We start from the raw sequence: 27,519 nt of genomic DNA on the forward strand, positions 1-27,519 counted from the left end.
GCCCTCCCAGCTTCTACTCAAATCTTCTCTCTGCTCTACCCCAGAATTTCCCCAAGGGCCTCAATTCCTGCTGAGGAATCCCTGGCAAAGTGACTGGACAGAGCTGCAGCTTCCTGAGGAGAGAGATGAGTGTTAAATAAGGTGACACACACAAAGCTCCCCGGAGCTGTACTTTGCACAGAGTAGGAGCGCGAAGGCAGGTGAGTGCCTTTGAAAAAGGCCAAGTGGCCTGATTCTGTGCTGGGGGGTAGGAACAGTTGGGGTGATTGGGGGAGGGGAAGCGAGGCACACAGGCAGGGAGGTGCTTCCTCTCCTGGGCCTGCCATCGTGAGTGACATGCCCCAGCCCTTACCAAATGCCGCTGTGGATCCCTGTGAAAGTAAAATGTCATTAGAAACCGTGTAACTCCCCATTAAAACTGCTGGGTGTAGGAAAACAATTGCATGCCCTAAATAAGTGACTTATGATTGCCCTTGGTTGTCTGAGTTTCTCTTTAATTATAGGCCCTCTTTAAACACTCAAACACAGAAAGCCTTTGTAAACGTGAATGCTCTCTCTCACAGCCCTCCATATGCACACTCCCCCTTTCATTTAGAGCATAAACACCATTTCTTACTCATTCACATAATGAATTTCAGCCCCATGCCTCTCAGTTGAAGAGGGGCCCCAGGAGAGCCGCGGGCATCTGGGCACTCTTCCTGTTCCAAGGCCCCCGGGGGCTCTCCCAGATAGGATCCTTCATGGGGAGAGGATAATGGGCAGAATGTGCTCTCGAGATGAGATGGATCAGCCCCAGCTTTCTCTTCCCTTCAACAACAGCATTGTTGACTGGAGCAGCCACTTTCTTAAGCAAATTCCAAACTTCTTCCACTACCCCCTTCTTAGGCTTCAAATCATCCCATTCTCTCCCCTCCTGGCTCCTCCTCTTGCCAACTCAACCCAGAGCACTTTGGTTCTGCAAAGATTTTCCAGGTATCAGGAGAGACCAGGAATGCCTTTCTCCCTTTACTTGCCTTCTTCCTTGTCAGAAGAAAGAAGGTGATTTTTTTTTTTTTTTGGTCTTTTTGCCATTTCTTGGGCTGCTTCAACGGCACATGGAGGTTCCCAGGCTAGAGGTCCAATCGGAGCTGTACCGCCAGCCTATGCCAGAACCATGGCAACGCGGGATCCAAGCCGTGTCTGCAGCCTACACCACAGCTCACTGCAATGCCGGATCCTTAACCCACTGAGCAAGGCCAGGGATCGAACCAGCAACCTCGTGGTTCCTAGGCAGATTCGCTAATCACTGAGCCACAACGGGAACTCCAAGAAGGTGATTTTTATGGAGATCTAGGGAGGACCTCAAGGTCAAGAGCCTGGAACAGGGCTCTTCAGACCCCCTCAGATGAAATGGGAACCCTTGGCCTGATGGTCTCATCCCACCTGTGCACACCCAGCCTCCCACCCCAGTGTCCTCCATATACTTGGTCAAGGGTCAAATGAAAGAATGTCAGGGAGGAAGGATTTTTTCTGGATGATTACTTTTTTACTGTCCACAGTGCTTCGGCCCCTCCCTGGTGGGAAGACCATCTCTTTCCCCACAGCACTCCAGGCACTGATGGTCAGTGCTGGACACAGTCCCCCCCCCCCCCAAGCCCTGAGTGGCACTGTTTGCCCATGTCAGTGGTATAAACATTCCCACAGGACCTGTTCCAAGCTCCTGTCCTGCCGCCCCTGCCCTGGGAGATGGGGAAGGCCACACACTCAATCCTACCATCCACTCCCGCACCTCTGCTCTCCTTCCTGGTGCTGGCCGCTGTCCTGGAGGGCTAGTGGTTCCCAAGGTGTAAGAGCTCAGGTAATTATGCTCAAATAATTAGGAAGTGATGGAGTTTATTACTAAGCATAGGTTATAACTATACATCCATATAATTAAAGATTTTAATAATGACTGTTTAATAGCTGACAGGCAAAGTTCTTGAAAATTAACCATTTGCACCAGCCCATCCAGCACACCCTTGCCCCCAGGGCGGACTGTGGGTCTGGGCAGCCGTACCTTCCAGAAGGTCTCTCCATGTGCCCAGCAATGTGCCCTTCTGGCAGCAGGAGCACATTTACAGGGAGTCCTTGGTTCTGGGTCTTTTAGGGGACACTGCGATGAGGAAAGAGCAGGGATATTGTAATAGGAGGGATAAGGGGGTTCAATGGCAGTCTTCATTTCCAACTTCTGAGCCCTACTGCCTTGAGCTAAAGGCTGAGGCCCAGGGAGCGGCCAGATGTGGGTCCCGGCTGATGTGTGGGGCATGGGGCGGAGGGGAGGTGCGGAGGAGGCATAGCTTTAAAGCACAACGTGAATCCAGACTCCAGAGCTAGTTTCTCCGGCCAGCCCACGCCTCCCGCCTCAGTTCAACGCCACTCCCTCCCCGCCAAGTGGCTCTCAGCTCTGGAGGCGGGACCGAGTTCTTCGGTGGCCCCAGGAGGCTGCAAGCTTTGGGAGGCTGGGAGGGGAGAGAGGGAGGGCGCTGACTGGGCAGTCCAAAGAGGAGGGGGCCTTTAATAGGCTCGCCGCGCCTGGTTTGCGGCGCTGCGAGTGGCTGCGGTTCGGAGAAGCAGCCCGGCACCTCCCTCTAGTTCTCGGCTGCAAATCTTCGCCTTTGCACTTGACAGCGATTGTACTTAAGCTCCCAGGGCGCGCTTTGCCTGGAAAGGCACAGGTAGGCGGCGCGGGCAGCCCGGTGCGCGCTCACTGCCCTGGGAGGATCCTCCCTCCCTGGGCTCTCCTTTCTGGGAGCTGCGGGCGGCCCCGGGAGTCGGTGGTTCTGGCGTGCGGGCTTCAGGAAGACGGTGCCGGCTGCCGGGGAGCCGAGCCGAGCCCTTCCGAGAGCGCGGCTGTGCGCTGCCCGGCGCCATGCTTCTGCTGGGCATCTTAACGCTGGCTCTCGCCGGGGCACCGGCTGGCGGCTCAGAGCCAGAGCGGGAGGTGGTGGTCCCCATCCGACTGGACCCGGACATCAACGGCCGCCGCTATTACCGGCGGGGTCCCGAGGACTCAGAGGATCAGGGACTCATTTTTCAGATCACAGCATTTCAGGAGGATTTCTACCTACACCTGACGCCGGATGCTCAGTTCCTGGCACCCGCTTTCGCCACAGAGCATCTGGGCGTCCCCCTCCAGGGACTCATCGAGAGCTCCCCGGACTTGCGACGTTGTTTCTACTCTGGAGACGTGAACGCGGAGCCAGACTCTTTTGCCGCTGTGAGCCTGTGCGGGGGGATACGCGGAGCCTTCGGCTACCGAGGCGCCGAGTATGTCATTAGCCCGTTGCCCAATGCCAGCGCGCCGACGGCGGAGCGCAACAGTCGGGGCGCACACCTCCTCCAGCGCCGGGGCGCCCCCGGCGGGCCTCCTGGAGATCCCACCTCTCGCTGTGGGGTGGCCTCAGGCTGGAACCCCGCCATTCTGCGGGCCCTGGACGCTTACAAGCCTCCGCGGATAGGCTTAGGGGAAGGTCGCAGCCGGCGCAGGTCCGGGCGCGCCAAGCGCTTCGTGTCTATCCCGCGATACGTGGAGACGCTGGTGGTGGCAGACGAGTCCATGGTCAAGTTCCACGGCGCGGACTTGGAGCATTATCTGCTGACGCTGTTGGCCACGGCGGCGCGACTCTACCGCCATCCCAGCATCCTCAACCCCATCAACATCGTCGTGGTCAAGGTGCTGCTTCTTGGAGACCGCGACACAGGGCCCAAGGTCACGGGCAACGCGGCCTTGACGCTGCGCAACTTCTGCGCGTGGCAGAAGAAGCTGAACAAAGTGAGTGACAAGCATCCTGAGTACTGGGACACCGCCATCCTCTTCACCAGGCAGGTGAGTTGATCTGTCACCTCTTTGGACCCAGATAGCCCCCATTCTCTTGGGGTCACCGCCCTTAGCTCTCCAAATGCCCTTTGTGCCGCGCAATGTTTAAATTTCGTTGATCTCTTCCGACTGCCACTTTGGATCTTCCGGATGCACGTGGGCGGGCAGAGGAACGCCTGCTCCTTCGGAAGGTGTTGGCCCGGCCCGGCCAATGAACGCCTCCAGGATCAGGCGCGGAGGGGCAGGAACCCAGGAAGTTGCCGCCCCGGAGCCGCAGTTTGTCTCCAAGACAAATAGGAGGCGCTCTGAGGATGGTGTTGGAGAGGTCCGCCCCTACTGCGAGGGGCGTCTAAGTCTTTTCGGATACCTTCTTCGGAGGCTTCCTTTTTCTGCTTATGAAACTGGAAGTTCAGTGCCTGCTTCTTTTCTCATGAGTAACAGTTGTTATCCTCGCCCTGTCCTGTGCTGGGAAACCCGAATTGGGATAGTGGGACTCATCTGGGATTTTTCGTGGGTTGCAGTGAAAGGACACACTCAATACAGGGAGCATCCATCCCCTTCTTCCTTGACGCTTCTCCTACACCCCTCTGTGCTGGGCTTGTCTCCTCTTTGAGGGGCCTCTGGTCCATTCAGAGCAGGCCCGCTATGTTAGTGTACCTGTTTGGAGCTTGGAGTTTCAAGTAGAGCTTCCCTTGGAGTTGAGTTGAAAACATCTCTTTCAATCTTCCCATATCCCAGTTGACTGAGGGTGATGTATACTACCTGGTGGCAGAGCAGGCAGGGCTGCTCCCGACTTAGACCTGCTGAAACCTCCTGTGACTGCACTTGACCGCAGGCCTCCAGATTCTGCCCCTGGCGGCAGGGAAGTGGAGTGAGTTCAGGGGAGAGCATCTGCAGATCCCAGCTGCAGAGCTGGAAAGATGTTGAGTCTTGGAATTAAAAAGACAGATCAGAAAAGCAGCTCTGCCTTTTGCTACGGCCCTATTGAAAGTTTAGATTCGTAGATCTTGGAGTGATTGGGTGCTGTGTTTTTGAGTTCTGAAATTTCTCAGATATAGGAGCTGGGAGGAAAAGGGGCATGTGTGTGTCCTGCTTCCTCTGATTTGGGGGCTGTGGCTTGGGTCTGTGCCAAGCTCTTATTTTGTTAACATCAGAACCACAGCATTCTAGTGATGGCACTGAATCCTTGGGTACCTGTGGCGCCCTGACCCTCCCCTGTATCCAGATGGACTGGTGCACATGGAGCTGGAGCTGCAGTCTTCCACACTAACCCATTTGGCACAGCTGGCCTCTTCCTGGAGCTGAACTTCCTCCTTTCCCAGCCTTCTCCTCCCACCACCTGGCTCCTCTCGGGAGGTCTTTGGCCTGAGTACGTTTCCGTGCATGCTCATTCTTCCAACTGAGGTCTGTAGAGCTGTCACTGCCCCGCCCCTACAAGCACTGCTTGAGTCATGGGGAAGCTACAAAGGAGGTGGCTTCAATCTCTGCACACAGACCAACTCGGCAGTCAGATGGCTGGGAAAAAAAAGCAAAGGCCGAGAACAGGCTCTCTTAATGGACAAAGCAGCTGCTGCCCCATGTGCCACCTCGGATGGCCTGTGGGGTCACTCCCTGGTCTGAGGTAACAAAACCCAGTCTCTGATGCCTAGGGGCAAGGCTGACTTTTGGAACCAGCCCTAGGAAGAGGAGTCCTGCTGGGAATATGGATGACGCCATCAGAAGGATCTGCCTTTTGAAGAAGCCATCAAACAGCGTGACAGCTTCTGTTTGTTGGTGGAATGTGCTGGGCCCCCAGGGGGCTATCTTGACCATGCACTGTGGGTACCAGATGTATGACCACTTGGGTCGGAAGCGGTGGTTGGTGGGCATAATGTGGCTCTCAGAAGCTGTCTTTCCCTTAGGCGTTGAGAGGGCAAAGCCAGAGAATGGGGAGGCCCCTTGGCAGGCCCATGACCCAGGTATGTGCTTTGTGCTGTAGAACAAACATCTCTCCCCCCAACTCCTTGCCAGCACAGACTTTAGGGCCTGCTGCATTCTCAGAGTCTTAGGAATAGCTCATTCCTGAACCCCCTGGAGAAGGTACAGTACAAGATGAGAACACCAGCGTGCAGCTGCTCTTTCCAGACGTGGCCCCTGTGGAGTCTCCGGGAACCTGGGAAAGGAGCCTCCTCGATGCTCCAGCACGAGAGGGACTTTTGTCTTACTTTGCAAGGTCAGAGTAACCCATTAAGTCAGATGTGTGGGCTCTGCTTAGACCCTATCTAGTATAATAATGGTGCAAGTAGTGCTTTTTCAAGCCAAAATTAGAAAAAAATATACATATAAAATTTGTTTGGATTCGATGTTTTTAGAAATAGGCTTATGTTGTAAATTACCTTTTGTTTCTAAAGGACCTTGAACTGATGGACACCTTTGGAGTCACCTGTTTCTTGCTTCCCGCAGAGAAATGGGAACCATGAGGAATGCCTTTTTCTGACTGCAGTCTGGTTGGGGTTTTCATGGGGAGGAAACAGTGAGGAAGGGCTTGGGCTCGGGGTTGGGGTCGGGGGTTGGGGTGGCAGGGGCACGGCATTTCCTCCAGTGAAGGAGAGGTGAGAGCAGCTCCTGGGAGTTGCCCACACCAGGGGTCCTGGAGGAGAGCGAGAGGGCAGGCCGGCAGCTCTCTCTCCCACCCGGGTCAGGGCTGCCGTGGTGGAAACAAGCCCAACCAGGCTGTGGGGAGCCCTGCTGTCCTCTTGGCAGGCAGAGGGAGGGGTGAGGGTGTTGAAATCAAAACACCAGGAAGATGGAGACCCAGCGAGGACCCTTTACTGTCCACAAAGGAGAAAAATGGATTCTACGGCAAGTATTTTGACTATTTGGCAAGTTTACTTAAAGTTTCAGAAGGAGTCCATGTTTCTGGAGGAGGAGTGCATATCAGGCTCAGCGAAGTGATCAGCCTCCAGCACATAACAGCAGGGTGAGGTCACACAGGCTTGGAACCAGGATCTGCGGAGAACGAGAGCCAGTCTTTCTGGGTGGACGTTTATTTCCTCGAGGAGAAGATTCTATGGCATCTGCGGCGTTGGGCAACAGGAGCCAGACCCTGAATGCTGAGATCCACGGGGCTGCCCTTCTCTCTCTTTGGGACCAAAGTTTCTGCTGTTTGGGTAGCTCTGTGGTTGGCTGGCTTCCATTCATTTATCCATACATTCTCTCAATACTTATTGAGCATCTATTGATTCTAGTCTCTCCTGGGCTGTGGAGGTACAAAGCCTCATCAGACATGGCCCCTGGCCTCCAGGACTTTACTGCACATCAGGGACCCGGACAAGGAAACCACCCATGACCATGTGGGGTGTTCAGTGCCCTGGACAAGGCTTGGGGCCTCCTCTAATGGAAGCCCAGTGGGGAGTCATTGTCTTGAATGCTGGAGTCCAGAAGCTGAGACAGAGAGGCACTGGAACAGAGGATGGAGAAGCTAGGAGCCACTGGTGATGACCAGAAAGCTTCTTTCTACCTTGTAGGAAGCCCGCTCCTCCATTTGACCCTCTTGTTTTGCTATTTGTGATGTCTTCTCCGTAGGACTGACTGTTTTGGATTTGTAATTCGTGGGGTTTTTTGCCTGCTCATTCCCTCATTTCCTTGGTTTTCCTGTCGAGCTGAATACTGCTGTGCTACTCCCTCTCCCCCTCGGCTCCCCAATTTCTCTGACGCTTTCTTCTTCCTCTTGTGGCACCATGGAGGCAGGCTCTCTGTCATCATTCTCGTCTCTTCCTCTGCTCCCTCATGCTCTTCTGTCCCAAGCTTGGCACTTGTCTTCCTGCTCTGGTCTTGGGGTTTGTGGGGATGTATACTTACCCTACACTGTGCAGAGGGGATCAGCATTCTGGACCCTCATTTGAAAAAGAGGCCAATTCTTTCCATGATAAACTAGTTGCAACATGGCAGTGAAATTTAGTGTTCGGACAAATGAATGCTAATACGACAATAATGTGTATTTTATACACATCTCCTAATACTAAAAAGAATCATAATTTTATCAGATCTTTTTTTTTTGATTTATCATGTTGTATTAGTTTCAGGTGTATAGCAAAGTGGCTCAGTCACACACACACATTCTTTTCCAGACTCTTTTTCAATTTTCATTATAGTTTATTACTAGATATTGAATATAGTTCCCGGTACTATACAGTGGGTCCTTGCTGGTTATTTTATATATAGTAGTGTGTATATGTTAATCTCAGACTCCTAATTTATTCCTCACTCCCATCCCCTTTGGTAACCATAAGTTTGTTTTCTATGTCTGTGAGTCTATTTCTGTTTTGTAAATAAGTTCATTTGTATAATTTTTTAGACTCCACATATAAGTGATATCATATGATACTTATCTTTCTCTTTCTGATTTACTTCACTTAGTTTGATAATCTCTAGTTGTGTCTGTGTTGCTGCAAATGGCATTACTCCATTGTTTTTGATGGCTGAGTAATATTCCATTGCATATGTACCACATCTTCTTTATCCATTCCTCTATTGATAGACACTTAGGTTGCTTCCATGTCTTGTCTATTGTATATGGTGCTGCTGTGAATGCTGGGGTGCGTGTATCTTTTCAAATTGGAGTTTTGTCTTTTGTAAGGGTCTTTTTTGAAGTGAGACCTTGGAGGAAGATGTTAGCAGAGAGAGACAACTGTAGATTTGGTATTTAATAGTTGGCAAATCTTTATCACTAAATGGAAACTCAACCCTATTCCTTCTGGGAAGTGGGGGGAGACAGGAAAGAGGGGAGATGATTCTCCTTGGCCTGTGAGGTCATTGTTCTTCTGCTTCCTTTTCTTACAGTAAGTGCCTCACTGAGCTGGGAGTGATGGGGCGGGGGCAATGAAAGGGAGTTGGGAGGGAGGGATGTGCGCTAGAATCTTTTCATTTTTTTTTTTTTTTCAACACTGCTGAGTCAGGAGGGCTGGTGAGGTCTGTCCCTCTGTAGGTCCTGCCCTTCCCTTGCCTTTGAGCTCCCTGCAGCTGTTTGTGTCACACGAGGCCCTCCGGCTCACTTGCCAGGACACCTTGCCTGGGTCTCTTGGCACAGTGGAAAGAATACAGGCGTAGGGTCAGTCAGAACTGAGTTGGGATCCCGGCACTTGCACTTTCATCCGTGACACTGCATGAATCAGCTGTTTGAACTTCCCTCTTCTCATGCATAAAATGGGGATGATGATGATAGGGGTACCTGGTTTTCAGGGCTGTTCAGGGGATGAGTCACTGGGTGGTCCAGAATTGGCACTCAGTTCATGGGGGCTGCTACCATCACTGCCTTAGTCATTGCTCTGTAGATTTCTTGTTGTCCAGTCATTACCGATGGGTCCCCGGCTGGAATGCAGGTTTGAGATGGTTCTGATGCAGACATTCTGCCCCATTCCCCTGCAAGTATGCCTGATGCTTCCAAATTCATGTGGAAACCATGGGCTTCACAGCTGCCAGTCCCACTGATCTATAAACTGCTCTAGGCAGGACTTCTCTACATCCGGGTAGACCCTGCGATGGGCCCGTGACATTGCCGTGGTTCACTGTGTTCCCAGAAGGGAGGCAAGGCCACAGAGAAAGGACCATGGCACTCTGGGAACTCAGTAGTTCACCTCCCTTCCTGGGGAAGGGTGGGAGAGCTTAGGCTCCTGGGCATTTCATCTTGGCTCTTTGCCATCAAGCTTTGCTCCAGAGGAAGGAGGGGCCTAGCAAGGAGCTGGGCAGCAGATGGGGACACGCAGGGCTAGGGTCAGTGTGTCCGTGCAGGTGTGGGGCAGGGAGCCAGGTGCTTTCTTGACAGGGAGGCAGACACGGCTCCCAGAGCACTCGGGCCCCTGGTCCTGTTGCCCTCCTCTCCCGGCCTCTCCCCACTCAGTGACCAGCCTGTGCTCTGGGGCCCTCTGGGGGAGTGATCTTGCCCTCCTGAGAGCCCAAGCCCCTTCATTCTTGGGGTGCTCTGCCTGGATTCAGTGCAAACTCTGTCCCTCACTACTTGTCTAACCTTGGGCTCACTGTTGGACCCTGGTTACCTGTCTTCTTCAGGTCACATGTGTAGAACGGGGCCTAATAATAGCATCTTCCTCCTAAAGCTGTTGTGAGGATTCATGAGTGAGTGCAGATGAAGCTCTCAGGACAGCATCTGGTGCCTTAATGTCAGCTCCTGTTGGACTTGAAGGGATGGTTTCTGGAAAGGGTTTGGTCTTCCTGTAGGCTTTGGGTACCTCCTCCTCCTCACCGAGGCAATTCTTATTTGGTTGCCTCCATCTCTTGCTGTGGTCCTGTGTACATCTTGAGGGATTTATATTCCAGTGGAACAGAATCTGCTGATGGAAGCTATCAGGGAGTTTTACTTTCTCTCACCAGGTGTCTTGAGTTGCACTGTCCAGGCACTGAGTTGCTGGATTTCTTATTCTTCCAGCAAAGCAAGGTTCTCCCACCCTCGGGGATTGCAAACAGAAGTAGAATTGGAGGTAAATAAGGAAATTCAGGGACTCTTGATAGAGATTCAGATGGGAAACAAGCTAAAGGGCCAGCGTTAATACCAGGGCAGGGTGGTTTCACCAGCAGTTAGGATCCCCTAGCTTGGGTGTTGCAGTTCAGAGCCAAGGCCACTGCTGGCCTGGGCGTTCAAAGCTGTGGGTTCAGACCCCATCCTTATTTAGTGACCTGGCCTTGCGGGAGTGATCCTAGCTCACTGAACCTCAGTTTCCTCACCTGCAGAATGAGAGAGTGGCTCTGCAGTTCTGTGAGTAGAAAGCTTGGAAGCTATGATGTGGCCTTAAACCTGAGCACAGGCTCACATGCCCAGGTGTTCAACGTGGGCAGGAAGTTGGCTACACTGAACATGTATGAATACAACAATTACTCTGCTTGGTTTTTGTCGGTCTCCCTCTCTTCAGACGTCTAGAAAACACGAGCATGTCTGTAGCTGGCAGGGGAAGTGAGAGCAGGTGGGCGGGAGGACCCTAAGGAAGACAGCTGGTGGGCAGGTGTGGTGGATGGGGAGGGAGCACTTTTAGTAAACAGGGGTTGGGCCACATCCAGATGTTACCCTTATTTATTTGTTTGTTTCCAAATTGTGGCTCTAATCCTAAACTATTTTTATAGAACGAAAGAGTTGGAAAGGAGTTCCCATTGTGGCACAGTGGAAACGAATCCCACTAGGAACTATGAGGTTGCGGGTTCGATCCCTGGCCTTGCCCAGTGGGTTAAGGATCCAACGTTGCCGTGAGATGTGGTGTAGGTCACAGACGTGGCTCGGATACTGTGTTGCTGCAGCTCTAGTGTGGGCTGGCAGCTGTAGCTCCGATTAGACTCCTAGCCTGGGAACCTTCATATACTGTGGGTGCAGCCTTGAAAAGACAAAAGACAAAAAAAAAGAAAGAAAGAAAGAAAGAAGGAGTTAGAAAAAAATAATCCAGGAAGATCAGGTACTTGTCCAAGATGATTTTTGAGTTATCTGGAAAAGCAGTTGTAGCTACAAGAAGAAGTGGCAAATTGACCAGAAATAGTAAGGCAGGTAGGAGCTGGGCTGGGCAGTGCCTACACCCTCCAGGTGGAAGGGACCAGAACAGTTTCTGGAGGCAAGTGCCTGAGCTGAAGAGAAGAAGTTAAGGCAACTTGGAGTGCATCTGAGTTCGTTCCAGAAGAGTGGAGACAGTGCCACAAATGAGGCACGGCGGGGCCCTGCACAGCCGCCTGTAGGTGTTCAAAGCTCAGAGGCCCAGCAAGTCCCCATCTGAGTCCTGACTCGGGGCAGAGAGCCAGGCAGAGCCTCTGAGCCAAGCAGCTGTGTCTTCCCACAGTGACGAGCTGTCACTGCAGGATGGCTGCTCTCAGCTACACCCTGACCCTCAGGAAGTTCGCCGGCTCTTTCCTTGTTCCTCTTGTTTGATCCAGGGAAACCGGGATGTCTTGATGGAAAGAACAGGTTGCTCCTGGCCAGGAAAGGCCTGCAGCTGCATGTCTGTTTCAGAGAAAGTCCTGGGAGGAAGGAGGCTTTGGCATGAATGACCTCCTGGCTGGAGTGGCGGGCTGCCCCATGGTTGTGGGACCCCAGCCTGAGCTCTGCTCTGCTCCAGCTGTTTCTGCTGAGCAGGGCAGGGGATGCGACTCTGAACCACTATGTCATGATCTCGTGTTTCTGTGATTCGGTTTTATCAGCTACACAATGTGGCTCAGCAGATGAGATCACCTTAGGTCTTAGCAGAGTGTTCTGGGTATTCCTTTCATAACCTAGAGGCCAGAGGGGCCGAGCACCGGATGGGGAAGGAGCAGAGGCTCAAAGCACTGGGGTGTCTGGGTTCTAGTTGCAAGTTGGTCCTGGGGACTTGCCCGAGGGGACACACCTGAGTTGTGATGGGCCAGGGCCAGACTCTAGGCATCTTGGAGCTTGTGGCCATGCCCTCTCTCATACACAAGGCCAGTGGTGACTGCACATGATGGCCAGGGGACAGTGTGACATGCTTGTCCTGCAGGTTCTCTGTACAAGCTGTGACTGCCAGGCAGAACTTTCAGAGGCAACCACCTTTGTGGGATGCTATACTCCCGTGGCATGGCCCCCTTACTCTGCCGCTGCATGAGCCTTCCTGCTGCTATTCTGTCCTCACCGTAGCCCTTCCCCTCCTTTTCCAGGCCACCCCATCAAGTCAGCCTGCTCCCCAGAGGCCACATTCCCTGAACTACTGGTCAGGTGAACCTCCCTTCTGCTTTCTGACAGCATTTGTTTTCTAGGTTTCAGAACTCTGGGGGAAGGAGAACATTCTTCAGAGTAAGAGAGGAAAGGATATGGGAATTTGGGGTCCACTTAGGGGCTCCCAGAAGGGGCTGAGGTGCTATGAGTGAGTGTGGGATGGTATTTCACCCACCAATGACTCAGTACTCTCTGTTCAGTCTGGTCACCCTGGCTGCTCTCTGGCCAGAGTCAATGTTAACTCATTAGGGTGCATGACTGTCACCTGACCATGGGAAGCCAAGTCTGACTGCTCAGGTGGTAAACTTTTGAGTGCTTTGGATTAAATTTTGCTGAGTTTTGTCCCATGACCATGTTTCCTCCTCCGCCCCCTGGCCCCACTTATGTGCCCTGGCTGTCTACCTTTCCCCAATGTCAGCACACGCACGCACACAGCCCTAAAGAGACACATAGCAGCGGGCAGGTCCGTGTGCGTGTTGTGCGCACACCCAGGCTCTGAGGGAACACCCGCAGTGCTTTCTCCCACGCATGTGGATCCAGAAGGGGCTGGCATCAGCTGTGACTTGGCGGAGAGCACAAGTGTCCAGTTCTCAGCCTCCACATGTGCATTTCTGCTCTGGGATCTAGGGTTCTCTGAGCTTCAGGGAAGCCCAAGGAGGGTGTCTGTGGAGGGTGTTGGTAATAGTCTTTATTCCAGAGGGACGTGAGAGGATTAAGTAGGATTCCAAGTGCCAAGTGCAGGCATGGTGTCAGCAGGTACGAAATCACCACCGAGCTTAGCTGTGATCATACGTTGCAGTCCCACCCTTGACACGTGAGTGTGTGGGTGTAACAATGCCGCTGCCTCCTCAGACTGTGGCTGGGATTCCTCGAGATGCTGCATGTAATCTCCTAAACGGTGATGTTCCCTCTGCATTAGAGGCAGGGATTGATGAAGAGAGAACCCATGTCACCTATTCTGAGTGTCTTCTCAGGAGGAGGCAAACAAGCACAAGGGTCTCATTCCATTTCCAGCTCTGGGCCCCTGGGGTGCCTGAGTGCATTGCTAGCCCACAAAGCTCATGAATCCTGTGACAGCCCCCCTCCCCCCGCAGGAGCCCCATTTTCCTTCTGCATCCAAGAAATGCATATCTTCAGGGCTACTGGAGGCCCTGACCCCACTGCCAGCTGTTTCAGTAGAAAGAGAAGGACCTTCCTGTTTAGGTCACAACCCATTTAATTTACCTTCTTTGTAGCGGCCATCAAGCCTATGGTCCCCTGAACCTCTGTGGCCAGTGGCGCTGGGTTTAGATCTCGGCTTGTGTCTGCCTCGCTGTGTCTCCTCGCAGCCTGTGGCAGCCAGGCCTAGGGCAGGACAGGCGTTTGGCCAGTGGTCCTTTGGCTGAGAATTTGAGCTCAATTCATGGCATCTGAAGGCAGTCACTCATCAGGGGCAGAGGCTCCCCGAGCTGACTGTGGATGGGGTCACGAGGGCCTGCCACCCTCACCTGCCCACCTCACCCAGCTGGGGAGTCACCATTGTCTGGGCTGGAAGGCCACCTCTCTATAAAGCAATGGCCCTTCTAGTTTAATTCCATATCTCCTACTTTCCTTTAGTTGCCCCCCACCGGTAAGATTGGGGTAGAATCTCTTCAAGCCGCAGGGCTTTCTTCTCGAGGCCTCCTCTCTCAGCCTGGCTTCATTCCATGGATAATGGCCCCTTGGCCCCTGGGCACAGAGCCTGGGTGAGCAGGAACATCCCACAAGGTGCCCTTTCTTCCCTCTGGTTCCTTCTGTCACCGCCTCTAACTTCCGGCTGGCTTCTGCTTCTCCCCGACCTCGGCAGGACCTGTGTGGGGCCACCACCTGTGACACGCTGGGCATGGCTGACGTGGGCACCATGTGCGACCCCAAGCGAAGCTGCTCTGTGATCGAGGATGATGGGCTCCCCTCTGCCTTCACCACCGCCCACGAGCTGGGTAAGCGAGGGGCTCTCAGGCAGAGGGAGAGCGCTCCCTCCCAGGGTCTTCTGGGCAGTGGGCGGACGTTTGCCTTTGCTCCTTCTTGTCCCGAAGCCTTAACAATGGCTTATTTTTTTCCATGGCCCCAGCCCAGGTGGCCCGTGGTATTGCCCACACCAGCAGCAGTCAGAGTCTCATAGGCTCCCAGGGGAGCAAGTGTCACATACTCTCCTGTCCTCACGGAGCCCACAGCCCGATGGACAGGGAAGGCCTTTCACGAACATGCTCTCGAGGCCATTGGCAAAGCAGCCTGTCAGGCTGCGGTGACCCACCTGAAGATGGTCGCCCCGGACTCTCTAACGCCCCTCGCGTCTTCTCAGCTGCGTCCCCCTTCTTCTGCCCTCTGAGGCCTCTTGCTTCCCCCACAGGCCACGTGTTCAACATGCCCCACGACAACGTGAAAGTGTGTGAGGAGGTGTTTGGGAAGCTCCGAGCCAACCACATGATGTCCCCCACGCTCATCCAGATCGACCGCACGCATCCCTGGTCGGCCTGCAGCGCGGCCATCGTCACCGACTTCCTGGACAGCGGGCATGGTAAGCGGGGCCTCAGAGGAGGCCCCTTCATTCTCTCTCTATCATTTATTTATTTTTTTATCTTTTTGCCTTTTCTAGGGCTGCTCCCGCGGCATATGGAGGTTCCCAGGCTAGGGGTAGAATCGGAACTGTAGCTGCTGGCCTACACCACAGCCACAGCAACATGGGATCTGAGCCGCGTCTGCAACCTACACCACAGTTCTCGGCAACGCTAGATCCTTAACCCACTCAGCGGGGCCAGGGATCGAACCCACAACCTCATGCTTCCTAGTTGGATTCGTTAACCACTGAGCCACAACGGGAACTCCTTTCCCTATCATTTAGACGCTGCGCTAGCCATACCCCACTTTTCCAGGCACATCCCTAACAAATGCCCTTGCCTCCCTGCAGGCGACTGCCTCCTGGACCAACCTAGCAAGCCCATCTCCCTGCCTGAGGACCTGCCAGGTGCCAGCTACACCCTGAGCCAGCAGTGCGAGCTGGCCTTTGGCGTGGGCTCTAAGCCATGTCCCTACATGCAGTACTGCACAAAACTGTGGTGCACCGGCAAGGCCAAGGGCCAGATGGTGTGCCAGACCCGCCACTTCCCCTGGGCAGATGGCACCACCTGTGGTGAGGGCAAGTTCTGCCTCAAGGGCACCTGCGTGGAGAGGCACAACCTCAATAAGTACCGGGTGAGTGAGCTGAAGACGCGTGCAGGGAGTGGCTGGGGGCCCCCGCCTGTCACAGATCTCATTGCTGTGCTGTGCCTCGATTTTCCTGGCTGTGGTCCTGTCCCCTTCTTGATTCTAAAGCCTGAGAGAAAAGATGTGGTTGGTTAGAGAACCCGGTGAGGCCCTAGGCTGGCGAGGAGCCTTCCCAGGAGCAACAGGCCCAGCCCTGAGCTTCGCCCCAACTCCCTGTTAGGAACCCTGGGCCCGGAATCTAGCAATTGGGGCTCGACTGGCTCACTCAGGGGCTCCTTCCTCTCTGCCCTCGTCCGGTGCTTCCGAACCTGGCATTTCTTTCTTTCTTCTTCTTTTTTTTTTTTTTTTTGTCTTTTGTCATTTTAGGGCCTCACCCATGGCATATGGAGATTCCCAGGCTGGGGGTCGAATCAGAGCTATAGCTGCTGGCCTATGCCAGAGCCACAGCAATGCCAGATCCGAGCTGTGTCTGTGACCTACACCACATCTCATGGCAATGCTGGATCCTCAACCCACTGAGCAAGGCCAGGGATCGAACCCGAAACCTCATGGTTCCTACTCGGATTTGTTTCCACCGCACCACGATGGGAACTCCAGAACCTGGCATTTCTTACATCGCAAACCAAGCTTCAGTTTCTGTTGCGGTTGGCCATTCCTGAAGGTGAAATGTAAATGAAGAAAAGTTATCTTTCCCTGATACATAGGAATAGCAATCAAACCGGAACAAATTCAGAACCCAGATATTCTCTGAATGTGATTAAAACTATATATTCTTCAGCTCCTGGGTTGGGGTAGCAAAGGCACTTGCATTTTTCCAGGCAGAAGGAGGTCCATCCTCTCCCTTCATCCTGGTGGCCATCGTCCCTCTCCCTGCTTGCCTTGGGGTGTTATGTACTCAGAGGCAGTAGAGAAAAAGCATTCACCAAGCACTTTCTCAGTTGCCCCAAGATGGGTGTGGTACAGAATTGTGTAAAATCTTCTGTGTTCTGGGAAGTACCTTTAATTAAAGCTTCAGTCCTTTATCAGGCAACACCCCACCATATTCAGAGATCTGGGTAAGGTATGATGGTGATCAGAAAAACAAATGTGGGCCATGGCAGAGAGGGCCACCCAGTGCAGTGTGCAAGGCTAGATGTGTAACTGTAGTCTGTGGCTTCGATCCACAACACAGAGAAGTTGCGGTGTGGGTTGAGACAGCGTGAGTGTGTGTGGTGGAGACAGTGAGGAGGGGTCAATGATGATGGAAGGGGCCTGGAGAAACTGATGAGAAGGCTGGATCTGAAGAGAGGCTTGAGGGGTGAGTAGGGTCTCACCAGGCAGAGATGGAGCAGAGCCCGGGAGGCGGGCTGAGCTGGAGGGCTGTGGAGATGGGTGCTCCATCAGGGCATCTTTGGGAGGGTGGTTTGGGACCAGACTGCGTTCGCCTTGACTGCCAGCCTGATGCACTGAGGCTGGAAGGTCCTGAGGACAAGCCAGTCATGGCCAGCTCCTCCTGGGAAGATGAATCTGGAAGATGAAGAGATGGGTGGAGAGGATATTGGATATAGGAAATATGATCTGAGACACACAACCTTTTCCACATGTGCTCTGGACCTCTCAGTCCTTCAGCAGCAGAATCCACTAGCTCTTCAACCTCATTTCTAAATAAACGGTCCCCTCTCCACCCCTGGCCCTCCATCATCAGCTAAGGTCACAGCACCAAGCTTATCTTATCAATGGCTGCAGCACCCCAGGGATCTGACTCTGCCCACCGAGGCTAGAAGCCTTTGGACTCCAGTGAGTCTTCAATCCCATCTGACCCACAACCCATCCATCCATCTGCCTTCCTGCCATCCTGACCAACCTCCAATCGAGCTGAGACCCTGTGGCTCCCTGTTGGAATTGCCCCTCACACACCCTCGAAACCCCCGTCTCTCTCCATCCTCATCTCTCATCTCTGGGATGAGCCACCACCCTGGGGGCATCTGATTCTCACCTCCTCAGTGGTGCCTGTGTGGGTGGATGTGGTGGGAGAACCATGCAGGGTCCTGCCCACCGGTCTCACTTTATATCAATGACTTGGACGCTGAGGTGGGCCTTTCATGCTGCCCCGGGGGTCACATCACATTTTATTTTGGGAGTTCTCACTCTCCCAGCAGCCTAAGCTATCACTTCTCACCTCCACCCCTCTCTTCCCTCCATTACCAGCTCTAGCTGTCTCATCTTCACTTTTGCCAGTGGCTTTTCCTCCTCTTTTGCTAAGAGAAACAAAGTGTTCAGGTAACCAGGAGAGGACTCCCCTGGCTCCCAGCACCGCATCCCCTTCTGGCACCGTCGGCGAGCTGCCCAGCTCTCACCTAAGGCCAGGCTCTGTGCTCGGCACTAGGATGCTGCCCCTCTTGTCCCTTTAAGGGAGGCGCCCCATCAATTCTCTCCTGTCTCTCCTGCAGCATTGAATGTCCCCTCTGTGGAGCTTGTCGTTCCCACCAGGACACACACTTGCTGACATGTCTTTCGTCTTAAACACACCCTCTCCTGATCCTGCTTCCTCTCCATAGAACACAATTTCTCTCTCCAACCCCCTTCAGGGCAGCCTTCCCTGAAAGAGTTGTGGAAACTGGCTCTCTCCCATCCCTGTCTTGCCATTTTTTTTTTCCAGGGCCCATTCCAAACTGGCTTTCAGTCCTGTTATTTATCTAAAAATCACTCTTTTTAAGGTCACCAATGGCCTCTGCATTGCTAGTCAGTGATTGTTGCCTGACCTGCGAGCAGCGTTTGACAGGGCCTGTCACTCTCTCCCCTGAGAAGAGTCACCTCCCCTGTGTCCCTCCTCCTCAGTGGCTGCCCCTCCCTCACACTCCCATTTCCCAGTGTTGGGGGCTCCAGGGCTCAGCCCTTGCCCTCCTCACGATCCGCACTCACCTGTTAGGTGGCTCCCCTAGATCTACGGCTTTAAATGCCATGTATGTTTGGGTGCTGCAGACTCCTGCGTTTCAGTCCAGTCCTCTCTCCTGAACGTTGCATGTCACACTGGACCTCCATCTCTCCATCTGGATAACGGAACACGATATCAGTAAAACACAGCTCCTCTTCATCATGTGAAACCTGCTTTGTCATCTTCCAGGCACTCAGGCCAAGGCCCACATCTGCCACCTCAGCAATCCCTGTAGACTCTGTCCCTGAGCTTATTGCAGGGACAGAAGCAGGTGTCTGACAGTAGTCCTTCAGACTGTCCCCAGGGCAGCGAGAGGGGTCCTTGGGAATAGAAGTCAGGTTCTGCCACTTCTCAGACCCTTCCGGGATTTTACTCCTCACTCTGAACAGTGAGCCTGTCTCCGCCTTCAGCTCCTGCTTTCCCTGCTCTTGCGATGCTGGAGTACTCCACCATCCCCTCCTCAGGGTCTCTGCGTTACCTGCGCCCCCTTATCTGCACGGCTCACTCCCGTACTTCCTTCAGGCCTCTGTACAAATGTCAACTCAGCAGCGAGGCCTCCACGACCCTAGAACACAGGGCAGCCCACCTCACCGAGATGTTCCCCCTCGACTCCATCCTGCTCTCCCCCACCTGCTTCCACCCTCATCTGCCACTCTGTCCCCTGTCTTCCCTGCTGGGGTGCGATTGCTTCAAAGACAGGGATTTGCTGCACATGGTGCCAAGTATTTGGTGAAGGAGTGATTGAATGGCTCGTGGCAGGAGTGTTTCCTGTAGGGATGGGTAGAAAGAAGTGATGCCAGGTGAAAAAAAACAAACAACAAACAGAGCATCATCTCAGAAGCCACAGAGGCAAAGATGGAAGACTGGTGACGCCAGGCCTGGGCGTAGACTCTTTCAGTCTGTAGGGGGTCACTGCTGACCATCGAGAGGGTGCTCCCTGGTGAGATGGGGACTCGGCCCATTCTGCAAGGCTCGGAGGATGAGGCGGTAGAAAAAGCTGGTGTGGCTGACTTGTTAGAAGGGAAGGGATGGAATGAGATGGTCTCTAGTCTAAGGAGAAGGTGGGGTTAAGGGTAAGTGTTTTTCTAAGAATGCAACAGACATGTTGACACAATGAAACAAGAACTGCTTGACAGAGGACAGACAGGATAAATATGCTGAGATCTAACATAAAGTATTTATCTTACATGGAGCCAATGGCTCTGGGTAGGTTGGTGGCTCCAGCTGATCTGTGACAGCATTGCCATCCCAGCCTGTACAACCGGGCCGCCTCTGCTCTTGCCCAATTTGTGTGTATCCAGGGCTGAAAACTCACTTTACTGTCATCCTAAGAACAACATTATGAAGACTATAAATTTCCTATCCCCTCTCCACCCTCTGGAAAGGCAAAACAACACTGCATAATTCACCCCAAAGCCAAATAGAGTTTTAGGATTGCTTAACTCTTTCTTATCTCTATCTCCTCTTAGCATAAACATTAGATCTGCTTATAGTGAAACTTTCTCAAATCCAGCACCCCCCCCCAACACTGAGGGGAAGACCAGTCTGGTTTCATGAAAAGTCTCAATTATAGAAACCTCACAGATAAAAATATTCAGATATCTATGAGACGTCTAAGGCGACATGGTTTACTAGCCAGGCTGTGTCTGGCCAGCCTTTAGCTGCAGAGACTCTTGTGAGGACACTAACAATAGATAAGGAGAAACCTTGAACTCCTGCATGGTGGCAAGCACTGTGCTGGGAAATTTTACACGCATTGCATCTTTTAAATCTTCCTTCTGACCTCACACCATTTTTGCACGTGAGGCACCTGAAATTTGAGGAGGTTTTGCCACTTGCTCAAGACCACCCATGAGATAAGGGCAGAGGTGCCCATGGAACTTGCCCACCTGACTCCACAACCCAGAGGTGTTTGCTAATCAACAGGTTGAAGCGTTGTGTGTGCCCCTGGCACAGGATCATCTGCTGGCCAATTTTCTCCTCGTGATACAAAGTGGGTCTCATTTAGTGTAGCTCCCCTGAGGCTCCAGGTATGGGTGTGGCGCCCCAACCCACAGGGGTGTAACAGACGCTTCCTTGCAGGTGGATGGCTCCTGGGCCAAGTGGGAGGCCTACGGCCCCTGCTCCCGCACCTGCGGCGGGGGCGTGCAGCTGGCCCGGCGGCAGTGCAGCAACCCCGCCCCGGCCAACGGTGGCAAGTACTGCGAGGGCGTGAGGGTGAAGTACCGCTCGTGCAACCTGGAGTCCTGCCCTAGCTCAGGTGAGGGAAGGGAGTGGCTATGGCCTGGCCAGGGAGGCAGGTGGGAGGCCACCAAGTTACTACAATCAAGATTCGAAATGCCCGGGACAAAGTCTGGATGCGCAGAGGTGCAGAATCCCCCTGGGATCAATTCTCTGCCCACCCACCTTTGTCAGGGTGTTTTCTTCTGACGCTGAGGCTGGGGGCTAAATGGTCCAAGAGGATGAGACCCTAGAAGCCTCTTAGTCAAGTGCCAACAAGCCCATCTTCATAAACAGGAATACTTTCTCCAGGCCTAAGAACTTCGGTGGGAGAAAAATGACATCTCTATATTCACTTACCTTTTCATCTAAAATCTAATATTGTCTCCAGTTGGAATTTAGGTGTTTTGTTTTGTTTTGTTTTGTCTTTTTAATGCCGTGCCCATGGCTTATGGAAGTTCCCAGGCTAGGGGTCATATCAGACCTGCAGCTGCCAGCCTACGTCACAGCCATAGCAACTCGGGATCCCAGGCATGTCTGCGACCTACACCACAGCTCACGGCAATGCCGGATCCTTAACCCACTGAGTGATGCCAGGGATTGAACCCGCGTCCTCATGGATACTAGTCGGGTTCATTAACTGCTAAGCCATGATGGGAACTCCAAAATTTAGTATTTTTTAAAACTAACTTTTCTGCCTAAAACTTACTATTTTTTTAAATTAGCAACAAACTACAGTGCTAGTAGTAGTGCCTGTGACTCTGCCACCACTAGAAATTGTGGGCTATTTCATACGACATTTCAGTTGTCGCAGACTTCTCAAAATGCCGTTTGTGCTCATCACTACTTCAAAATGATAGTGGTCTTTATTTTTATTAAAGTATAGCTGGTTCACAGTCAAAATTACGGTGGTTTTTAGACTCATTATTGAATCTCGTTATTTAATGTGTTTAGCAAGGAAGCACACACATCACAAACATGTTTCAAAATATAGTGACACGGAGTTCCCGTCATGGCGCAGTGGTTAACGAATCCAACTAGGAACCATGAGGTTGCGGGTTCGATCCCTGCCCTTGCTCAGTGGGTTAAGGATCCGGCGTTGCCGTGAGCTGTGGTGTAGGTTGCAGACGCGGCTCGGATCCCATGTTGCTGTGGCTCTGGTGTAGGCCGGTGGCTACAGCTCCGATTCGACCCGTAGCCTGGGAACCTCCATATGCCGCGGGAGCAGCCCAAGAAATAGCAAAAAAAAAAAAAAAATAGTGACAGTTGTAGGTTAATATGATTTATGTTCTTTGTAGTCCATGTGTTTTATGCATTTAAAAACCCTCTGAAAACCATTGCAATAGACTGCTGAAGGGCTCAGTTTAGGATTCCTTCTTCAGAAGGAACTGAAGTCAAGACTGCTGGGGAAGGTGGACCATGGCCTGCAGGATGCATTACCATCTGTTATCCTGCATCCTTTGGTCCTCGCCTGCTTTGGTCCTTCAAGATGGGTGGCTTCAGTGATGAGGACCACCCAGTTGGGGTGGGGGGTGGGCTGTTAGAGGCAGGGGAAGCTGAGCAGCCCCCCTCTGAGGGGGGCTCTCTTCTTTGCCCTCTCCTCCACCGCCCCTCCCTTTAGTTTCCTGTATATGCTTCATCCCCCCAGCCTCTGGTAAGAGTTTCCGGGAGGAGCAGTGTGAGGCCTTCAACGGCTACAACCACAGCACCAACCGGCTCACCCTGGCTGTGGCCTGGGTGCCCAAGTACTCAGGTGTCTCTCCGAGGGACAAGTGCAAGCTCATCTGCCGAGCCAATGGCACTGGCTACTTCTATGTGCTGGCGCCCAAGGTGAGTGACCCTGGGACAGGAGGCCAGGGCAGGGACGAGGTCTCTGGGAGCATTGGGCTGAGCTGCCCCTGCTCCTTTTCTCCTGCTTCTGGGACCCTGCAGGTGGTGGATGGCACGCCGTGTACTCCTGACTCCACCTCGGTCTGCGTCCAAGGCAAGTGCATCAAGGCGGGCTGCGATGGGAACCTGGGCTCCAAGAAGAAGTTCGACAAGTGTGGGGTGTGCGGAGGAGACAATAGGAGCTGTAAGAAGGTGTCAGGACTCTTCACCAAGCCCATGTGAGTTCTGGGCCGCAGCAGGGGTATAGCCACGGCCAGGGGGATGGGCGAGGGAAGGTGGGGTGCGTGGGGTTGCTCCCAGGCATCAGAAGCTTGGAGTAAATGTCAGATCCTGGCCAGTACCCTTGCTGTAGAGGCTGCTTATACCTCGTCTACAAGTATAGTGTTCATTCATTCATTCATCCAACAAAGAGAGAAGCAAAGATGAAAGCTTGAGTAGGAACCACTTAACAGGAGATAATATCAGGGAGCTGGCAGAACTCTAGGGGTCTGTCTGGAGTTCTAGAGCGAGACTGACCTCTGTTCAAATCCCAGTTCCTCATTTTCTGGATGACTCTGGGCAAGAGACACGATCTTTAGAATTCTAAATTTCTTCACTTATAAAGGGCGTGTGATACTCATGTATTTCATGTCCTGCTGTTGTGAGGATTAAGGGAGTTAATTTAAAAAAAATGAATTAGCATAGTTCCTGGTGCATAATAAATGCTCACTAAATGTTCATGATGATGATAACAAGACACAACATACCTGGGGACAAATGTGACAGCCTCCCACTTCCTGAGCCTGAGTCCCTGGCCTTGGGGATGGGATTAACGGAGAATGGCAATAAACTGCAGGGAGACAGGGATGGGTTCTGGATCAGCTGCAGAAATGCCTCTGCAGAGTCTGGGCTCCTGGCTTTCTGAGGTCCAGCACAATCCCTTTGTTTTCAGGGAAGGTGCTCCTTAGAAAGTCCAGACTCAGGGTCTGGAAGAAGCGGGAGCAAGCGGAGCCCCTGTGGTCTCAGTTGAGGGGGTGTGACTGGCTCTGAGAACTGGGGGGCCCAGGTGCTGGTGATGGGAAGGGCTCCGTGGCTGTCCAGGAGCCTTGACCATCCCCTGGGGGTAGGGCCCTCTGCTGAGCCCCTGGGTGTGGCTTCTTTGGGAGCCCTGTGGACAGCTGGTGTTGCAGGCTGTCCCTCGGGGACCCACAGAGGGGACCGATGGGGAATTAAAGGTAGAGCCCCCGACTTTCTTCAGTGGCTAAATGGCAGGTGTCCTTTTCATAGACTAGTGGAGCCAGAATGGACCTAAGTCCTCATTTCTTCTGACCTGCTCATTGCACAGATGGGGGACCAGAGCCCAGAGAGGCTGATTTGTTTGAAGCCACCACGGAGTTGGTGGCCCAGCCAAAGCGTGGTCTGGGTCCCTGATTCCAGGGCCATGTACCCCAGCCAGGTCTTCTCCCCTCCCCCCCTTCCCCGCCCCTCCCCCTTCCCCTCTGCCCCCTTGGAGGGGTGCAGCCAGTGGATCTGGTTACGCCTGTTGTACTGACAACCTCACCACCACTGGGTTTGTGTGACCCCTGAATGGGCTGGCCAGGCTTGTACCCTGCTGCCTGTGTGACCGCCAGGGTTTGTGAAAGGGAGCCAGGCGGAGGGGATCCCTCTAACGCTCCTCCCTTCTGCTGCAGGCACGGCTATAACTTTGTGGTGGCCATTCCGGCGGGTGCCTCCAGCATCGACATCCGCCAGAGAGGCTACAAGGGGCTCATCGGAGACGACAACTACCTGGCCCTGAAGAACAGCCAGGGCAAGTACCTGCTCAATGGGCACTTCGTGGTGTCAGCCGTCGAGCGGGACCTGGTGGTGAAGGGCAGCCTGCTGCGCTACAGTGGCACGGGGACGGCGGTGGAGAGCCTGCAGGCCTCCCGGCCCATCCTGGAGCCACTGACAGTGGAGGTGCTCTCCGTGGGGAAGATGACGCCGCCCCGGGTCCGCTACTCCTTCTACCTGCCCAAGGAGCCCCGGGAGGACCGGTCCTCGCCGCCCAAGGAGCCCCGGGCCCCCTCTGTGCTCCACAACAGCGTCCTCAGCCTCTCCAACCAGGTGGAGCAGCCGGACCCCCAACCCCCCGCTCGCTGGGTGGCGGGCAGCTGGGGGCCGTGCTCAGTGAGCTGCGGTGGCGGTCTGCAGAGGAGGCAGGTGGACTGTCGCGGGTCCCCTGGGCCGCGCGGGGTGGCCGCTTGCGACGCTGCCCACCGGCCCCCGGAGACGCGCCCCTGCGGGGAGCCCTGCCCCGCCTGGGAGCTGGGCGCCTGGTCACCCTGTTCCAAGAGCTGCGGCCGGGGGTTCAAGAGGCGTCCGCTCAAATGCGTGGGCCACGGAGGGCGGCTGCTGGCGCGGGACCGGTGCAACCTGCGCCGCAAGCCCCAGGAGCTGGACTTCTGCATCTTGCGGCCGTGCTGAGCTGGCTCGCTCTCCTCCTCACTCTCCACACCGGCGGTGCTGCCGACCTGGGCAGAGGACAGCGCCGGGGGCCCAAGCCATGAGGTCACCTGCATCTGAGGACCTGGGCGGGGAAGCCAAGTCACTAAGGCACAGTCTACCTCACCCCCGGCTCCTCTGGGCTGGCCTCAGGGGAGGCTGAGAGGTGCGTGGACCTGGGCAGAGGTGCTGAGGCCCAGTCCCCGAGGGACCTGGAGGACAGGCCCCTCCCATCAGGACTTCAGGGGCCTCGCCCCATCAGGGAGGCCACGGGCTGCTGGAAGAGCCATGACCCGGCAGCTTGGCATCCTCAGGGGCCCTGGGACTCTGAGCTGACTCTGAACAAGGCAGGTTTTTATGGTGCTTTCAGCCCCTTTCTGTTGTGATCCAGGTGGACTGCACAGTGAAAACTGGCTAGGGGTGGGTAGAGCTGACAGGGCTGTGGGGGGAGGTGTAGCTGGAGCCCGGGCCCCTCCTTTAGGGATGAGGAGGGTGTTGGGGGGCAGTCCTGAGTTTTGCACTTCCTTCTCAGCCCTCCCTTAAAGGGCCACCTCTTCTCCCTGTGTCTCTTGTCATCAGACTAGTGGGGGGACCTCCGAATAGATGTCCTCTGGGGCTTCTGGCAGGTGGAGATAGGCGGTCTGAAGGAGAGTGTTGCCTTTTTTAAGAGGGATCTGATGACCATCAAAAAAAAAAAAAAAAAGATCCTGAGACTTAGGAGAGGTGATCGATTCTGTGGCTGAAGCAGGGCGTTTGAGGAGCAATCTAGAGGGTCCTGCTGTCACTGAGGCTGAGTCTGAGCTTTGTGGGAATGTCACCCTAAGATGGGGAGGAGAGGCCCCCAGTTCTGATGGCTTTTGGCATCAGAAGAAGGTTTAAAGAAGGCAGATGCCGTAACCCATCCCTGCTCCAGTCATGATCCACTAAGGGGGACGTGGGACATGCCCAGAAGGGCCAGGTGCTAAACATCCAAGTGGACAGCTACACGTGGTCCACCTGGGGCTCATCACGGTGCATCGCAGGCCATAGTTTCCGCAGTCGGATAAAGGGGTCCACTGTTTGCTACCTCAGGCTATGTTCTCTGGGAACCCGCCCTTGTCCCTGCCCTGGGGCAGTGGCGACCCTGGTGCTTCCAGCAGACCTGGCTGTTGCCCCCTGTAGACCAGCCCAGACACAGAGATGAACTTGGGTGCATGTTTCCTGCTTCCCACACAGCCGGGCCACCCCAGGCCTCCACATGCGACGACAGGGTCTCTCTCTCCAGGTGCCTTGGGGAAGTTTTCAGGAGGCACCAAGAATCAATTAGCTGACCCCAGGGCCTTTGGCCGCCACCAGTAGGAGCTGCTGGAGATCTGTCTATCTGGGAGACACGTCAGGGGAGTAGACCCCAGGGTGTTTCCCACAGCTCCACGTAGGGAAGTGTTTGGGGCTAGGGACTCTTTGGCCAAGCAGGGTATTTCTTGAGGATGTGGCTGCCCCAGCACGAGCATGGGAGAGTCTGCTTCTGAGTGTAGGTAGTAAGTCCTGGACCTCAGGGAGGTGACATCCCAGTAAGTGTCTTTCCTGGGAGAGGGAGTCCGTCCATTTTCTTTGGTTTCCTCTAATAGTCAGAATCCACAAACCAGCCAGCCAGCCACGCAAGCCTGGGATGGTGATCTAATCCCAGTCTGACCCTAGCCGGGTCCCTTAAACAAGCCCCGCTGAGGGGAAGGGGGCAAGCGGATCTCTGAGGCAGGGGTCCAGTCACCCTTGAAGAAGGGAGCGAGGAGGTGGACACTGTGGGGCTGCAGGGCAGAGGGGGACCCGCTAGCTGACGACAGCACTGCGCCCCGTGCTTGGTGCAACCCTCCTCTGCGAGGAGCTGGTGGCGCGGGGGCTGTGTGGATGGGGCCGGGAGTGGGTGGGTGGGAAGGGAGCCGCAGTCAGTGGGGGCACCTGGCCCCTCTGGAGCGGCTTGATGACCCATTTCAAGGAGGGACAACCAACTTCGTTCCTGACACAAGCTGGGTCTCTGTGCTCTTTTCTGTCATGATGTTTTTCTGTCTCCTTTTCTTCCTTTGTAAAAGAAGTGTGATCGAGACAACTTGGAAGGTGTGTCTTGTCTTGGACTATTTCAAGAATCCAACCATACTCTCCAAGGCTGAGCAGAGACAAGTCTCAAGGCACAGGTTTCTGGTGATGGGATAAAAAGTTAAGGAGGTCTCTCATGTCTGTGGAAGAAGAGGAACATTCTGGGGGCTGCAGCAACCTCTTCCGTGGGGTGTGGAGCAGTAAGGGTCT

The 27,519-nt window shown here is 54.1% G+C and overlaps 1 protein-coding gene across 1 annotated transcript; it reads left to right on the forward strand.

Annotated features, from left to right (window-relative positions):
* Nucleotides 1-1,944: 1,944 nt before the first annotated feature.
* Nucleotides 1,945-27,136, forward strand: ADAMTS15 (ADAM metallopeptidase with thrombospondin type 1 motif 15). Its single transcript, XM_047752733.1, has 8 exons — nucleotides 1,945-3,844; nucleotides 14,356-14,488; nucleotides 14,899-15,066; nucleotides 15,457-15,740; nucleotides 20,749-20,926; nucleotides 22,535-22,716; nucleotides 22,819-22,994; nucleotides 24,447-27,136. Exons 1-8 carry the CDS (start codon nucleotides 2,888-2,890, stop codon nucleotides 25,219-25,221), a joined length of 2,853 nt encoding a protein of 950 aa, XP_047608689.1. The 5' UTR covers nucleotides 1,945-2,887; the 3' UTR covers nucleotides 25,222-27,136.
* The last annotated feature ends 383 nt before the right edge of the window (nucleotides 27,137-27,519 follow it).

Source organism: Phacochoerus africanus, chromosome 11 (assembly GCF_016906955.1).
Source record: "Phacochoerus africanus isolate WHEZ1 chromosome 11, ROS_Pafr_v1, whole genome shotgun sequence".
NCBI lineage: Eukaryota > Metazoa > Chordata > Mammalia > Artiodactyla > Suidae > Phacochoerus > Phacochoerus africanus.

Coding starts and splice junctions, on each gene's coding strand:
- ADAMTS15 (XM_047752733.1), top strand. CDS start 2,888: ATGCTTCTGCTGGGCATCTTAACGCTGGCTCTCGCCGGGGCACCGGCT. Junction 15,067..15,456: donor CTTCCTGGACAGCGGGCATG/GTAAGCGGGGCC, acceptor GCCTCCCTGCAG/GCGACTGCCTCCTGGACCAA. Junction 15,741..20,748: donor ACAACCTCAATAAGTACCGG/GTGAGTGAGCTG, acceptor GCTTCCTTGCAG/GTGGATGGCTCCTGGGCCAA.